The following is a 14,648-nucleotide window of genomic DNA, read 5'->3' as shown; positions in this document are numbered from 1 at the left end:
TGACAAAAATGTCAGATAAAACCTTAGTTCTGAGTTGACGCGCTATTGAATGAGAATGCAGCATCTCAATTTTTAATACGAGGGCACATTTAATGTTGCAGATAAAATCAAGTCCTGTGCTAATGGATTCCCTGTTTTCCAGTGAGCTCATCTCTGACATCAAATTTTTGTGCTGTTTAATTTCGCAGGTTCTTCAGAGCAGCTTTACCCAGTTTTCCTCTGAGACACGTGCAGTGGGCCAGAAACAGATGGATTCAGTCAATAAGATGGTGAATGAGATGATCGACTGCAGTCACTCTGATGCTGCCACCATTGCAGAGTGGAAAGACGGACTGAACGAGTCCTGGGCGGATCTTCTGGAGCTCATGGAGACGAGAGCGCAGATGTTGGCAGCATCCTACCAGCTGCACAAGTTCTTCACTGACTGTCAGGAGGTATACAGACACAAACTATTTGCAGTTTTTATTTTAAATCATATTTAAACAGAAGTGTTCAACATCAGCTGTGTGTTTTGGCTACGTAGGTATTGGTACAGATAGAAGGAAAGATGAGACAGCTGCCGGAGGTGAGGTCCTGTCAGGTGAGCTCAGCCAACCCTGGCACACTACAGAGACTCCTGCACTCTTTCGAACACTCCCTGCAGCTGCTGGTCTCACAGGTAAGACTCAATTACACACACACACACACAAAACACAACACACAACACCTGTTCTGAGCAGGTGCAGCAGCCACGGTAAAGTGTTTAGGCTGGTTCATCTACCTGACCCAGCAAGAGGGGGTTCCCATTTTAGCCAATGAGCACTATAATACTGACAAAAACTGTTCCAAATATCACACACTAATACTGTGCAAAAAAAAATAAAGTTAATTGCAACGTTTTATCTCATTGTAACATCTTTCTTTAGATCAGCGGTCTCAAACGCAATTCCCAGAGGGCCAGAGCTCTGCACAGTTTAGCTTCAACCATCTCCAACTCACACACCTGCTTGGAAGGTTCTTGAAATCTTAAAGGCTTGATTAGATGTGTAGAGCTGTGGACTTCCAGGAATTCAGTTTGAGATCAATGCTCATCATTTAGAAGGTTATATCTTGCAATTGCAAGCAAATTTGCAAGTTTATATCTTGTAATTATGGCTTTTGTCTTTTTCTCCTCTCAGAAATTTAAGTTGAATCTCCCAATTCCCAGTTTTTTCCTCATAATTCTAAGAGTATATTATGAATTTTCCCCCTCTGAATTCTGTTTACATCTCGTGATTATGTTTTCCTGTTGGAATTCAGTTTATGTCACAAGTATTATTTTCTCTCTTATTTGTAAGTGAACTTTTCTCTGTTATGATGCTTATCTCCTAAATTTTAATCACTGATAAATGAGGAATTAAAACAATATTTTCTTAATAATAACCAGTGGTGGAAAGAGTACTGAAAATTCTTACTTGATGGTAAACGAACCATTACTTGCCCAAAAATGTAGTACACGTAGAGTAAAAGTATCTGTTGTAAATATTACTCAAAGTATGAGTAAAAAGCAGCCCTTTTAAAACTACTCAAGAGTAATGAGTAGTGAGTATTATTCTGTAACAGTCTGATGCATTCAAATTGTGCATGTGTGTGAAAACATCATTCTGGAGTGCATTTAGTTATTGTTTAAAGCCATTTCAGTCATCACACAGTAACCATCCGCCATCTTCTCATCAGTGACGTGCAGTTTAAACCGTCTCTGGGTCATTGTATCATTAAATATTGTGGACATCTTCTTGGACACTTCTAAATGGTTAGCTGCATTTATGAAGATAGTCCATGCCTTGAGGTTGTTTAGTATGATTTTAGTATGAAATTTTGTGCGATTTGATTGGACAGGAATCACATGACTGATTTTTCTACTTTAGCTAATCCCCATAGACAAGAAAAAATAAAGTAGTGACTGCAGATTGAAGGAAAGTAGTGGAGTAAAAGTACAGATGCAGCACTAAAACGTACTTAAAGGAAATTAAAAGTACACAACTTTAAAACTATTTAGTAAATTACAATTCCTGAGAAAAAACTACTCAATTACAATCATTTGAGTATTTGTAATTTGTTACTTTACATTAGGGATGTCCTGATTAGGTGTTTTTGCCCTCGATTCCTAGTCATTTGATTGAGTATCTACCGAAACCTGATCTGATACTTCTATAATACATAAAAAAGCATAAAGAAGAGTAAAGAAGAGCTGTTTATTTAATTCACCTTTAACCATCATTTTAACCTTCAATAACTCTGTTAACAAACAGAGCACTTCTATGAGGTAGCTTGAACAATAAAATAATAAATAACAAATTCTTCACTTTTGGACTTTAGTGCAGCAGTAAAAAAAAAAAAATTATATAAAAACAAATAGAACCTAAAGGGCCTCACGGTGGCTCAGTGGGTAGCATGATCGCCTCACAGCTAGGTCACTGGTTCGAGCCTCGGCTGGGTCAGTTGGCATTTCTGTGTGGAGTTTGCATGTTCTCTTCGTGTTTGCGTGGGTTTCCTCCGGGTGCTCCGGTTTCCCCCACAAGTCCAAAGACATTATGGATAAAAGGATTAAGCTGAAAAGAAAATGAATGAATGAATAGAACCTCAACTTAAAATACCCTGCAGACAATCCCAAATTTGTATGCAATCCCAAGTTTACATGGCAATGTTGTCATCATCAACTTTATAATACCTTCAGACAGTAGGCATACTCGATTCCGTGTTCTACTTTGCCGACATTCAACCAATATTGTCTCTGCAACAAAGTGATGTCATGCCGCACTGTTTTTATCAGCCAATTAAAATCTATCTTTGCAGCAGCTTCAAGATGTTTTCAAGCATTGCAGCATTTTTACCTTTTACTCCCTCAGGTACGCCAACTGCAAGAAAATGCAGTTCAGCTACGTGCAATCTATGCTGGGGAGAAGGCAGATGCCATTTTGAGCCGTGAGCAGGAAGTGATGCAGGCCTGGAAAGAGCTCCTCGTCGCATGTGAGGGCAGCCGTGTGCAGGTCACCACCGTAACCGATAAGATCCAGTTCTTCGCGGTGGTGCGGGAACTGAGCATGTGGATGGATGGAATCATGGGGCAGATTGGCCCAAATGACGATGCCAGGTACCAGATCATTTATAGAACCCTCTGTATCATCCCAAATAGATGGTTAGATTAAAACCGATAACAGTAGACAATTTGCATCAGGGTAATGTGTCTGTGTGTTTCTTGTTTGTGTCTGGGCGTGGGCTTTGGTGTTGGGTGGGTCCTTGTGAACGTGTCAGGGACCTCTCAGTGCTGGAGGGCATGATGTCCCAACATCAGAATCTGAAGAGTAAGATGGACAACAAGAGCAAGAACTTTGTGCACTGTGTGGAGATGGGAAAAATGCTGCTCGCTGCCCGCAACCCTGCAGCTGAAGAGGTGCACACATCCTCATACTAAGACTTAAACCATGCTAACAATGTATACTTGCTGAATAAATGCATTCATTTCTTTCTAAATTAAAAATATATATATATATTACATGCCGCACTTTTAAACTGTTAAAATCTAAGGATCTCTTTTTTTTTTTATGTTTTTTTATTTGCTATGTGATTATAATCTTAAATACTTCCTAAAATACATGATGTATTAAAAAATCAACTATTGTTTAGGTTATTCTATTATGTAGCACACATGTGGAATGATCACCCTCATTTTATGCCCCTGCATTGAATATTAATAATTTCCTATTAATAAAATGATTACAATATCCATACCTTCTCATCCAGGTGAAGGAAAAGCTGGAGTATGTCATGACAAAGCAGAAAGAGATGAATGAGCGATGGGACCTGCACTGGGAGAAGCTTCAGCAAGGTCAGTGACAATGTTGTTGTAGTATCATGTTAAAGGTCTGCCAAGCTGATTCTTCCTCAAACTTATCTACAATCTTTCTGGTGCTCTCCAGCCAAGCAGAGGCTGCAGTCCACTCAGACGGGATTGACAGAGCAGCCCTGGCTCACAATCAAGGAACCAATCACTCCGATTACCCGTGAGGCAGGGGGCGGGACAGACGAGGTGGAGGAGCTGATTCGCCGGCATGAAGCGTTCCGGAAAGCTGCATCCACTTGGAAAGACCATTTCAGCTCTTTACGACAGGTTATTACTTCAACACTCAAAACTTTTTGATGTGATTCTCATGTTACAGAAGGAAGGTGGAGCTCCAAAATCATTTGTAAATATTATCTTATTTCTATGGGACAGTGGCAGTTAAAAAGTCTTAACCAGCTAAAGCAAAATCTTCAAGGCAGTTCAATTTCTTCAGTTATTAAAATAAAAGTCAAGTCAAGGAGTTACTTATGTTTTAATGCATGGGGCATCAGCTTGAGTCTGCTGAGTCTCTCAAACATAAATGAATTATACCATTGTTAATTCATATCAGCAGACTCTCCACTATTATTTCCTAACTAGTTTTTTCCTCCAGTGGGTTTCTAATAATGGGTTTCATGACCAACGTTATTGGTCATGTAAGAACATTTACTTGTATCATATGTTGTTTTCTCAATAGGGAATAGTAATTTTGCCATTGTCTTCTACCTCATGATTCAGTATATCGTCAGCTCCATATGACTAAGTGCACATGGCAGTAAGCACATCCTAAGTCGCTATGAAATACATACATTCATGCATTTCTTAATGTATACAGTTTAATTTATTAATACTACAATTATCAATTACACTTTAACAAGTTGTTTCTAGATACAAGCATGATACCAGGTATGCATCTTTTAATCTTAGATTTATCTTTGATAATTTTATGTGTTGTATTGATCGTTTATTAATTGACTGAATGAATTGGCATAATACACATTTACCTGACTAATAAATTGTTATGTTTTGAATTATTCAAACAGAGTTCATGTTATTATCTCTAGTAGATTACGTTAAGTCCATAACACCACAAACCACAAGTCCATAACAGGGTTCTGCGTTTTTAGGATATCGGTTAATCGCCACTATTTAGTGACCAAGACTGACATGCTTGTGCTTAAGAGATTGTGTAGGGTGAGAGGAGATTTTCCACTGGTTAATCAATCGCGGATGTTTAAATATTGGACGGATACTCGGCTGGTACAAGACTCAGGATGTTATAGGAATCCGAATGAACGAGAATAATATACAATAACGAACCAAAGAGAATATTCCATCATATTCTAAAGTAATTTTAAAAGAAACAAAATAATATTATCAATGTTTTATAATTGGAGTCAGATAAAACGAGGATAAATATATTAATAGTCTAAACCACCTGATACTAAAATTGGAGTCAGACACGAGTTAAATTTAAAGTAAATCAACATTGTGCACTGGAAAGACCAAACATGCAGTGAACCTTCGTCCACCAGATGACACCATCATTGGACTAACTGGCTGGACCTTACACCAGTTTGTCTGGAGTTTTGCTAGAATAATATTGATAAAGCAAATTGCTGTTAAAAGGTCAGTGCTTTCCACAGGTTTGAAAAATACTTGCGGTGGTAGCCAGATTGAAACATCTTTTACCCACGGTACATGGTTACCTACAAGCTACAAAAAAAGTGATTTTTAACAATATTTTTAATTATTGTACACTGTTTCTTTTCAATGGGTTGACGTTTTTGAAAAAAACATAAAAGACTTGAAATAAAAAAAGAAATCCACACTATTTGTTTTTCTTTCATTTTTTCAGGAGTGTACATATATTTTGCTGCCAGTTTAGATGTAATTTTGCCCTCTTTGAGTAAATAGAAAAGTTTATCTGAGTCGTTTAATTATTTAATGTTTCTCTCACTCTTGAGGCTGTGCACACACTGTCAGATGCGAAGCCAAGCGAAAGTAAATCAGGCTTAAAATAAAAGTGTAATGCAAAAACGCATACGACGGCTTAGAAAGCGAAACCAAAAGTCGAATCCCGGACATTTTAATGTCATTTTATGCATTTTTAAGTCTCATAAAGGCGCATCTCTGTGGGTCTTTGCAGAGATTGTTTTTGTGCATGTTTACAGTTTTTGTGCACATACAAAGAGAAGTAGGAAACATGTAGGGTGAGAGGAGATTTTCCTCTGGTTAATCAATCGTGGATGTTTGAATATTGGACGAAACAAAAAAAGAGTAAAAGGATGATAACAATAAAAAAATAAAGTGTCACCAAATATACTTGGGTGGCTGTTAATATTCCTGGGCGGCCCACCCAAGTAAAGTCTATGTGTGGGAAGCACTGAAAATATATAAATGACAGATATGTGTAACTTGTGTAAATGTCTCTCTCCATCTACAGGCAGAGAAGATGAAGGAGGAATTGAACAAACCACCTTCTACCTCCTCTCTCCTCAGCAGGCAGATGTTCCCTCTCTCCTGTCTTGTGCCCAGCTCTTCTTCCTCATCTTCATCATCCTCTCTTTTCCGTAACCCCCTTCAGGACTCATTTCTTGAGTCTAAGCCCGGTCCAGACCTCATGCACTCCACAGAACACACGGTGACTCACACTCTCCCTCAGCGGCTCGGGTCCAGCCTAAACCCCTACACACCTGTTATGAATGGTTCCTCCTACCACGGGTTACAGCAGCCATCGGGGGTCATCAATGAAAGTCCTTTATACCAATCGATAAAACAACAGGGTGTTTCAAGTTTGGATAATTCCAGCTATCAGGGGCTTAACCAACAAGTTGGCGTCTTTGGGGTGAACAGCTCCAGCTATACTGGACTAAACCAACAAGGTGCTTTAGCAGAGGACGGCTCTAGCTACCATAGCCTGAACCATTTAGGTGCCGTAGGGGTTGTAGAGCCCAAAATGGGATATGCTTGGCAGCACCTGAAAGCTGACTGCTTTCAGCCCAAAATCAACCACATTCACAAAGCGGTTCCTCCTTTACTGGAGGCGCATCGAGCTCAGCTTGCTAGCGCAGGAGCAAACATGCCGGCTCCTCCAGTGGGCATGGACCCCTCGCTGGAGATGATCCACAGTCGTTTACAAAGAGACCCCCGTGGGAGCCGCTCTGACCCACAGATGGATCACCTTCGGCGGGAGAGGGAGTACAGGCTAGGCAGACAGACTTCCAGCGAGCAGGAGATTCAGGCACGACTCAATGAGCTGCCATTGATTGTTCGGCAGGAGCGTTACCGTCGGAGAATGGAGAGACAGTCGTCCAGTGAGCAAGAGGCCAGTGGAAAGCAGAGAGTGCAAAAACACGACTCCAGCGATGCAGAATCTGGGAAAGAGCCATCTGACAAGAGGCCGTCTGGGTGAGTGTGTGCATGTGTTTGCTTGGCTTTAGTTTGGGAACTAAGATTGCTTTCTGAGATGTAAGAATGATAAATAAATTAAGTAAAAAAGAAAAAACATAAATATTTTTAGGGCTTTTAAGCCTTTAATTTTGACAGGAACGTAAAGAGTTAAGACACTTAAGTGCTATATATTGGTGTGCTAACCATGAGGCTATTGATACCGACTGGGTTAATATTAAAGGGCACCTATGATGAAAATCTTCTTTTGGAAGTTGTTTGGACAGAACTGTATGTAGGTGTAGACTGTCCACAGTCATATTTGAGTAATATAAAGACAATAAGTCTCTTTTTTGTATTCTTCTGATGTTAAAATAGGATCTAAATCCCTCCCATTTTGGGGCCCACCGCAATGTGACATAAGAGTGCAGTTTCCCCACCCACCAAATTGATTGACAGCCCTGTATTAACGTCTCTGTAGTAACGCGTACAATCATATCAACTAGACAGGGCATGCACAAAGCAACTGGGATTAAAAGAAAGCCCGCTGTGATCATCAATCATCATCAAATGTGATCATGAATGAGTTTTACAAGTTTAAAACATTTTTAAAACAGTGCATGTTTGTAATGAATTACAGCGATTTTACCGTCTTTACTTCACCACAGCCGCATGTCAGTACAATTATAAAAGAAGACGCTTCAATCCTGGTTTGTGGACATTAAATCAGGTTTATTTTGTACATTAACATAACGGATATACATACTGCAGTGGATATTAATGTGCATCCTGTCACATTTACGTACAAAAATAGTGCAAAGTTAAACGCACGCGTTGTGTGAACTTCGTAACAACATTGTGTGTGACTCATCATTGCAGAAAGGCTTGAATTAACTCCACAACAAATACATCAAATCATCATTGGTAAAGTTCTTACTGTAGTATTTCTCACAAACGTTACGTGAGATCTGCTTCCTTCATGTCTGTCACTGTGCTGTTTATCTGGCAGCTGAAGATTGAGGCACACTCTGACAGGTATGTGGGAACTGTGGGCGGGGAAAACTAGCATTAAAGGCACAGGCAACAAAATCAGCTACATTGTATTTCCAGCAGAAAATCTCAATATTCGTAAAGGTATAATAAATAATCTGATGGGTGTTTTGAGCTGAAACTTTACAGACACATTCTGTAGACACAAAAGACTTATCTTAAATCTTGAAAAAGGGGTAAAATAGGTGCCCTTTAAAGATACCCACGAAGGAAGTAAAACTTAAAATCAGCTAAAATTTGAAGTGAAGCTTATTAAACATTTTATTAATAAACAGATCTGTTATTGTTGAAATAATTTTCTGTTATTTGAAATAAAGCTACAATAAAATGAAATATAGAAACATGTTAAAATTTGAAATGAAGTTCTAAAATGACTAAAACAAAAACTGAGTTAAATTAAAATAACATTGATGACAGAAGTATGTAAAAGTGAAAACTGAAATTTAAACAAAAAAATAAGAACTAAACTCATTAACATGATAGATAAAATACTGTTTAGAGAGGATTATATTTATAGTTAGGGTAATAGAAGAAAAAATATTAGGAAATATTTGTAAAAATGAAAATAAATCATACGGGTAAGGAAAGTCAGTTTGTGTATGTGGGTGTTCTGATTTGTTCATGGGTATCTAAATTCGCAGGCTTTCTCAACTGTTTTCTATTTCAGGGAGAAGCGTTCCACTATGGCTGAGATTGTTGAGCAAGTGCAGGAGAGAGAAGCTTGCCATGTATGTGCCATATGTCTGTACTGGATTTAGTGTTTTTTCAGAGATTTATTTTGCATCATGCATTTCATTCCAATGTCATTATTGAAACTTTTAAACTGCACAATTTTTTGGGTCACAAATTGTGTGATTTTTAAAGGAAATTTCCTTTACAAAAAAATATGACAAAAACAGTAATATTTTGACAATATTAAAATGTTATTACAACTTTTTTCTGATTGAATATTTTTCCACATAATTTTCCCTATGTAATAGCACAGCTGTCAGGAGTTTTCATCAAATACATTTGTCATCATCACATTATGTGAATGATTTGGAAACTATTCCAATATGACGATTAGGTGCTCAGAAAACATTAACGGCAATAATATCATTTAAATAATATTACTGATGCTGAATAGGCTGTTTGGTAACGATCTTTACTATATAGTATTTACTTTCTTTTTTTACTTATCTTTGCTGTATAATAAAATTGCATTTCCTTCTAAACAAAAATCTTACTGGCCCCATTATTATTATTATTATTATTATTATTATTATTATTATTATTTTGTGCAGAAAATCATTCCACACAGCACTGATTACATTTTTTCAGCCATTTGTATCATCCAAAGAGAAATAAGTGTAGACTTACTGCAGGTACAGTGCTTCTGAAGTGTCTTGCTCAAGGGCACAATGGTGATAGAGCAGAACTGTGATCTCAGTAATTCTCCACTTTCTGGGTCACCTTGCATCCTCTGAAACTTAGGACTGATCCCCAAACATTTTAGTCAGCAGCTTAGACTTTGTAGTTTCTTTATACATTTTACTGCTCATGTAAGATTGATATATTGTGATTCACAACACACCTAATTTCCATATAAACCCATTCAGAATGTTTTTATTTATTTATTTTTTATAATAAACAATTCTGTCTCTTACATGAACAAATGCTCTTTCTATTTTCAGGCAAGAGGAGAGGTGTACAGACCCCCCAGTAGCCTCTCTGCACCAGTAAGTCGTCTGGATCGTCCTCGAGCTCGTGACCGTCCCAAACCACGAAGAAGACCTCGTCCAAAAGAGCCTGAAGAGCCACGGAGGTCACGCTCTGCACCTGCACAGAGTGTCCCATCCACACCTCAACCTCCGACCCACACCGTCCATCACGAGGGCTTCCTGTACAGGAAACACGAAGAGGAGGGAAAGAGAGAAGCCCAAACAGGTGTGTTTCTACTAGCAGAAAATAGCTAGTATCTGAATGCATGCATGCATAAAGTACATGAACTGTTGAAGGGGTCCTATTTTTTTTTTTTTTTTACACTTTCAACCTCTTTTAGTGTGTAATTTTACTGTTTGAAGATAAAAGATCTACTGAGCTACAAAGTCACTCCAAAGGGAGTTATTCTCTATATCAGTGAGCTCTGTTTCTGAACTAGATTTTTCATCATCTTGAGTTTTCTTTCTGCATCACAGTATCCTAAATTTAAATAATTCCAACCCAAAGCAGTCCAAAATGACAAAGCTTAATTGAAATGTGTTAGAAATGTTTTGCCACCATGTCCAAAAGATGCTTGTTTTTACACACATTTAATATACTGATACGCATGCAGTTTCTTGTCAAACTATTTACATTTACAGACATACCACCATTGTGCAATCTTTCTGTGTGCTTTTAAATGCATTTTATTGTTGACAGATGCAAAAGAAAACTACGTAATAGAAAATCAGAGTTTAAGCTGCTAAGGCCTTAAAAATACACCGATCTATTTTTTTTTTTGCTGCGAGAGTAACCATGATCCAAACTGCAAAGGGTCTGCCCTCTTCTGGAAATGTGGGCAGGGAGAAGTAGCTTATTTGGATTTAAAGAGACACAAAATGTGTTTTTGATTTTACCAAAAAGGGCTCAGAAAAATAGTTGAATTAGCCCCCCTTTGAATTTTTTTCTTCTTTTTTAAATATTTCCTAAATGATGTTTAACAGAGCAAGGAAATTTTCACAGTATGTCTGATAATATTTCTCTTCTGGATAAAGTCTTATTTGTTTTATTTCGGCTAGATAAAAAAAGCAGTTTTTAATTTTTGAACACCATTTTAAGGTCAATATTATTAGCCCCTTTAAGCAATTTTTTTCGATAGTCTACAGAACAAACCATCATTTTACAATAACTTGCCTAATTACCCTAACTAGTTAATATAATTAACCTAGTTAAGCCTTTAAATGTCACTTAAAGCTGTATAGAAGTGTCATGAAAAATATTATTTATTGTCATCCTGGCAAAGATAAAATAAATCAGTTGTAAGAAATGAGTTATTAAATCGATTATGTTTAGAAATGTGTGGAAAAAAAATCTCTCGTGTTAAACAGAAACTGGGGGGCTAATAATTCTGACTTCAACTGTATGTGATGTGTTTTGAGCTGAATATTATAGACATATTCTGAGGTCACCCGAGACCTAAATTATGTCTTGTAAGAACAGTATGCCCCCTTTAAGGTGTGCCCTAAAACGTACTATTTTAAATAGGGTTGTAATGATTTACCTGACTTACGATGCGATACGATTCACAATACTAATCTCACGATTCACAATTTAGTCACAATTATTTGAGCCAAATTTAAGGTTTTTATTTTTTACAAAATAAAATCTTTTCTGCAATAACTAAATTGGAATTTTAAAACAAAATCCAAATAAAAAAGTGAATAATACAAACTAAAGAAGACTCTTTAAATAATCTAAAACTGTGACTGTGTTGGGATTTACATTTTTTAAAAGAACTATCAGCATATCTCTGTTTTCTGGTAATAAGCTGAGGTCTTTGCACATTTACAATGTCCCCTGCTGAATAAAACTCTTTTACTGGGGAGTAAGTGGAGAGGAAAGCCTTTCCTAAACCAGAGAGCAGTGTGTACAGAGGTGGTCAATAGGCGCTTTGCTCCAGGGGACTGGCCACTGGCATAAAATACTGATTATAATATACAATATAATAAGCAAATTATTTAAAAGTGCATAAACTAAATTGAAAAAGAGAGGGTAAAAAGGAACAATCTAATACCTGGTTCTGTAACAGCACAACTTTCTCTTTCAGTCTAAAAGACATCTTCACACTTTTACTATGTAAACACTAATGCATCATGTGATCTCTTTAATGGTAGCACTTGTCGGAGCAAGCAGAGAAGCCAATCCTCCGGTTTGGCCTATTAATAGCTTTTTTCATACAGATGTCTGTGACAGTAGTTTTTCTCTGTGCTGCATTATATTCATTGTTCTGTTAGTGTAAGTAAACATCTTTTTGCAGTTTTTGCACACAGTTTGTGTTTTGTCTGGTGCACTTCAACACTGTCATTTTACTTTGCCACCCCACCTCTTGCTCGCCGCTGATGTGCAGGTAAATCGAGTTTGCGCATGTAAACACAGCGCCCTCTCTGTTAAAAAAATTTTTTGCTAGTCATTCAACATTTCTACAAATTGAATCGTCACATATTTTAATAGATTTTCAACTGGCTCACGGTGAATCGTTACATCCCTAATTTTAAACTTTCTAGTTCCATTCTAGTGTAGGATGACCTACATCATGGAAAAAATTAAATAAATTAAATCCCACTGCAATTGATGAAATTAGAGTGATATACAGTAGGTGATACATACTGCATTCATTATTATGTTTCAGTTTACAGCATACAGCACACTGATTTCAAGTGTAATTTAAGAATTCTTCATCTATCTGTCACTATTGAATTCTGACCATATTAGACTACTGTATTACTACAACCCTGTTGAGTAGGACATGGAACTGTGAATAGTATTTAGTATCTATTAATAGTAGCTGTTCTGTTCTGAGTGTGTTTGTCTGCTAATTTCATTTCTGAATGCATTGGTGAAGCTTAATCTTTATTTCTAAACTGTTGCAGTAAATCGTGGGTAAATCTATTCTGCGTGCTCAAACAAGGGGAGATAGGGTTCTACAAGGATGCACGACACACAACCACACCCTACAATGACGAGCCTCTCCTCAACCTGACCATCTGCGAATTTGACACTACTAATGGATACAAAAAGAAGAAGAATGTCTTCATTCTCAGGTAAAACTAATGTCTGTTGTCTAATAATCTCCAACTATGCAGGAAATTCATTGACCATTTAGTGAAGACCTCTTATTTTTGCAGCTTTTGTGTGGATTTGTTTTCTATTGAAGCAGAAAATATATGGGATTGGACATTGAAGGATTTCCTTTGTTTCTTTGTAAATAGCCAATATCCCTTTGTTACACTATGTTCATAGTTTGGGTTAATTTAAATAATAATAATAATAATAATAATAATAATAATAATAATAATAATAATAATAATAATAATATTAATAATAATAATTCAGCACAGGTGAATCAAATAGATAGACTTTTTTTTACTTAACCTGCTTTCTGTATTGATGATAGGAAATACTTCTTGTGCACCAAATCAGCATATTAGAATGATTTCTGGAGTATTGACTGATGAAATTTCAGCTTCAATAATCTTCATTTTAAAATATATTTTTATAAAAAACATTTTTGGTTTATTGGCACAATATTCTACAACATTACTGACTTTACTGTATTTCTGATAAGATAAATGCTGCCTTGGTAAAGCCCCAGTCAGGTCACACGATTTTGACTCGATTTTGTCACAAATTCCTTGACGTTTCTTCTCGTGTAATGTGGCATAGTTCATGACAACCGATACCATGTCTGCAACGCCTCACGACACCATCACAGGAAAGTCTAGCATGTTTCATTTTTTCCTTGATCTTCACAACGAGTTCTGTCACGTGGGTGACACTGGAAAATAGGAGCACATAATTTCTCTGTGGGTACCGCCATTAATCTGTGGGGCAGGTAATCAAAAAATAAGATGCATATTTACTTATGGGTGGGTCTCCGGTGGATAAGATTAATCATTGGTTATGCAAACTTTAACTACTTTCTCTAAAAGATTAAAGTGTTTTAAGCTATTTTATTTCACAGACTCACAAATATTCAGACATCTCCATTCTGCGAGTTTCTAACTTCTCTCATCCTTCCAACCAGGTTGCTTCTTCTGAGGTAATCTGTAACCACATTCAGTGCTGCTAATACATTGTAAAAGCCTGTCTTGTTTATTCAAATTACTTGATTAAACTAATTAAATTGAAATTCACCAGCAATAGATGATTTTGTTATTAAAAATGAAAACAGTTTAATATAAGTTTCTCTGAATATTTCTCTTTAATTTTATTTAGGCTAGATTATTATTTTATTTAACAAACCAGTTTATGCTTTGGCGCTGAAGCAACATACCGGACTGGTTTTGAAGCTCTTCACCTTAGATGTTATTCGTTATTCTTATTTGTCCAGTAGATAACTGACCAACAAAAAATACCTTAAAAATAAGATACAAATTACACCAAGAACAACGAATTATATTTTTGTTTGTGCCCGTCCACTACTCAACTGTTCAGATGAATGATTTGTTTCGCAAAAATAAGTATTTAATTAATGCTTCTCTGTAATTGTTGTATTACAAACCTCTGTCGTATATTTGCTCATTTTTTAATGTCATTATTTTGTCTTGAGCATCCGATTTTTCCTTAGTGCTGATGTGCTTTCATTTTCTCTGTCTCACTTGCTGATAGTTCAAACGAGGGAGTGTAT

General features: G+C 36.8%; 2 protein-coding genes across 3 annotated transcripts in view; one reads left to right on the top strand and one right to left on the bottom strand.

The window, feature by feature from the left end:
* Positions 1-12,996, top strand: part of sptbn4a (spectrin, beta, non-erythrocytic 4a) — a 38,208-nt gene extending 25,212 nt beyond the window's left edge. For both annotated transcript variants that reach the window (XM_056457617.1, XM_056457618.1), the window contains 10 exons: positions 189-434; positions 524-658; positions 2,868-3,112; positions 3,274-3,412; positions 3,763-3,847; positions 3,939-4,129; positions 6,288-7,252; positions 8,949-9,009; positions 9,955-10,207; positions 12,892-12,996. In XM_056457617.1, the coding sequence (XP_056313592.1) occupies positions 189-434; positions 524-658; positions 2,868-3,112; positions 3,274-3,412; positions 3,763-3,847; positions 3,939-4,129; positions 6,288-7,252; positions 8,949-9,009; positions 9,955-10,207; positions 12,892-12,905 (2,334 nt within the window). In that variant the 3' untranslated portion in view covers positions 12,906-12,996. The remainder of the gene's footprint in view (positions 1-188; positions 435-523; positions 659-2,867; positions 3,113-3,273; positions 3,413-3,762; positions 3,848-3,938; positions 4,130-6,287; positions 7,253-8,948; positions 9,010-9,954; positions 10,208-12,891) is intronic.
* rpl36a (ribosomal protein L36A) overlaps positions 1-14,648 on the bottom strand; it is a 168,102-nt gene that overhangs the window by 39,297 nt on the left and 114,157 nt on the right. The window lies entirely within an intron of this gene.

This window comes from Danio aesculapii, chromosome 5 (genome assembly GCF_903798145.1).
Source record: "Danio aesculapii chromosome 5, fDanAes4.1, whole genome shotgun sequence".
NCBI classification, from domain to species: Eukaryota; Metazoa; Chordata; class Actinopteri; order Cypriniformes; family Danionidae; genus Danio; species Danio aesculapii.
This window is presented reverse-complemented; position numbering and strand designations above follow the sequence as displayed.